Source organism: Opisthorchis viverrini (assembly GCF_000715545.1).
Source record: "Opisthorchis viverrini unplaced genomic scaffold opera_v5_96, whole genome shotgun sequence".
Classification (NCBI taxonomy): Eukaryota; Metazoa; Platyhelminthes; class Trematoda; order Opisthorchiida; family Opisthorchiidae; genus Opisthorchis; species Opisthorchis viverrini.
In genome coordinates this window covers 802,598-804,487 of record NW_008751749.1, presented here as the reverse complement: position 1 = coordinate 804,487, position 1,890 = coordinate 802,598, and the positions used below count along the sequence as shown (strand labels likewise).

Below are 1,890 nucleotides of genomic sequence, written 5' to 3'. Positions count from 1 at the left end.
GAGAAGTCAAAAAATAACGATCATACCTCTGTGATAGAAGTGGGGATGCATTTCAATGATCTGTCCGAAGGTATTTCAAATTACATGGTAAGACTACAGTGCTACAATCGCTGCCAACCAGCACGCAATCGCCTACTCCGGCCTTCCCAATCCGGATGGACATATCACGTTTGGCCAAACCACCGAGACTGATACAGATGCCCAGGTATACTAATTTACCCACCATAATAATCGACTCACACATCAACCTGAGTGTAGAGTTCGAGTCCACCCAGGCTTTGAGCAGTACTCTACAATTTGCAGGTGTAAAGCACATGTCAGACCGTAAGACTAAGCTTTCCGCAAGGCTACTGCATATCACATTAACACATAGCTGCAGGCTAATGTCCCGCAAGAAGCACGCCGCGAGGGAAATCACTGTAAAGAGACAATGTCAGTGCTGATTTTTTGGTAATTTTTTTCTGTAAAGGTGATGTGTTTTTTTTCACAATGGACGTTATTGCCGGAAGTGTAGTCCCACCCAGAATAGCAAAATATGTCTGAGAATTCCCATTTTCGGTAATGGACCTGCTCCCCGAATTAATAAAGGCAAACACACAGTCATGATGAAGCCGGTGTTAACTTGACTCATGCATAGTTGTTTTTAGGGTCTCCTGCAAGAAGTCTCATGAAGAATTGGTTCGAACAGACTTGCGCCCATGAAGATATAGGAGGAATAAGTAATTTATTCGAATATACACTCATTTGAAAACCAATTTGGTTTTTGCGAGAGACTCACCTGAAACCCAGCCGAATCTCTCGTTTGTGGTATTTCCAGGTGACCGAATGTGCTACGCCAGGCCACTCCGGTTTCAGTCGCTACGATATTCGAGATATCGCGATACATTTATATTTTTGTAATGCACTACTCATAAGGATACTGCAAAACCTAATTTCTTTACTGATGAGTGTATTTCGCCAATTTCGTGCAATTTGGTTTCAAGTAGAACATAAGGTTGGCGGAAACTCGGGGACTGTGCCTACCTGATGAGCTCCAAGAAAGGCGAATCCTGTCGTGGGCAACTTTATAAGTAGTGCATTACAAATGTCATTTATTCCTTCATTAACAAACTAGATAAGTTCTGTTGTACGAACTGCATTGAAATACTCATGACCGTTTGCCGCATGCATTGAAAGAAGTATACATTTTTACGATCTACAATCGTTATCAAGAGATTAAGCGTTCTATTAGCCACCCATTTCGGTCTTCGTAAAAGATCATCTGCAGACACAAAGAACACAGTTAAAATCGATATAATCCAAGGCGAAATATTTCCATCACCTTTTTTTGTATAGCAACAGCTGGGTGATTCCAGTTTACTCGTTCAACGGTAATCCATAAGCTGGTACGCAGGTACGTTTGCAATCGATTGTCTCTGGTTTCATCACAGTGAAATTTGTTCATCATCCATTGTACTTTCGTCTCTGATTTCCACGCTGTCAGGAAGAATGTGATGTAGAGTGGAAATTTGCAAGGATGCAATTGTGGTTGAACTACATTGACAACGGTAGTACATTGCCCGCCCCTTTCAACGTGCTTCCCACACCCCATAGACTGACCAACGCACTGCGGTTTATACGGAATTTTTTCAACGACGATTCTCGATTTTTCAATGGGAACACGAGGAGCACTGCATTTGTAAAAGTAAGTCCATACCGAATACCAAAGCGGAGGCAAATTGTCAATTCTGTGTTGATATACGATTTTCTATGCTTTCTCCGAAGTGTGCCAAACCCCTTTCTCCGTCTCTCGCGCTGTGTGAAACATTGCTGAAGAGCACTTGACATCTACTGACCGTCCTCAAATAAAATCCATTAGACTACAAGATTTTTACCTCTAATACTATTCGC

At 42.1% G+C, this 1,890-nt stretch overlaps 1 protein-coding gene across 1 annotated transcript in view; it reads left to right on the top strand.

Annotated features, from left to right (window-relative positions):
* Positions 1-1,682, top strand: part of T265_13691 (hypothetical protein) — a gene marked incomplete at both ends in the record, with an annotated part of 7,488 nt that extends 5,806 nt beyond the window's left edge. The window contains one exon of the mRNA XM_009170079.1: positions 1,484-1,682. Within this exon, the coding sequence (XP_009168343.1) occupies positions 1,484-1,681 (198 nt within the window). The remainder of the gene's footprint in view (positions 1-1,483) is intronic.
* Between the last annotated feature and the right edge of the window lie 208 nt (positions 1,683-1,890).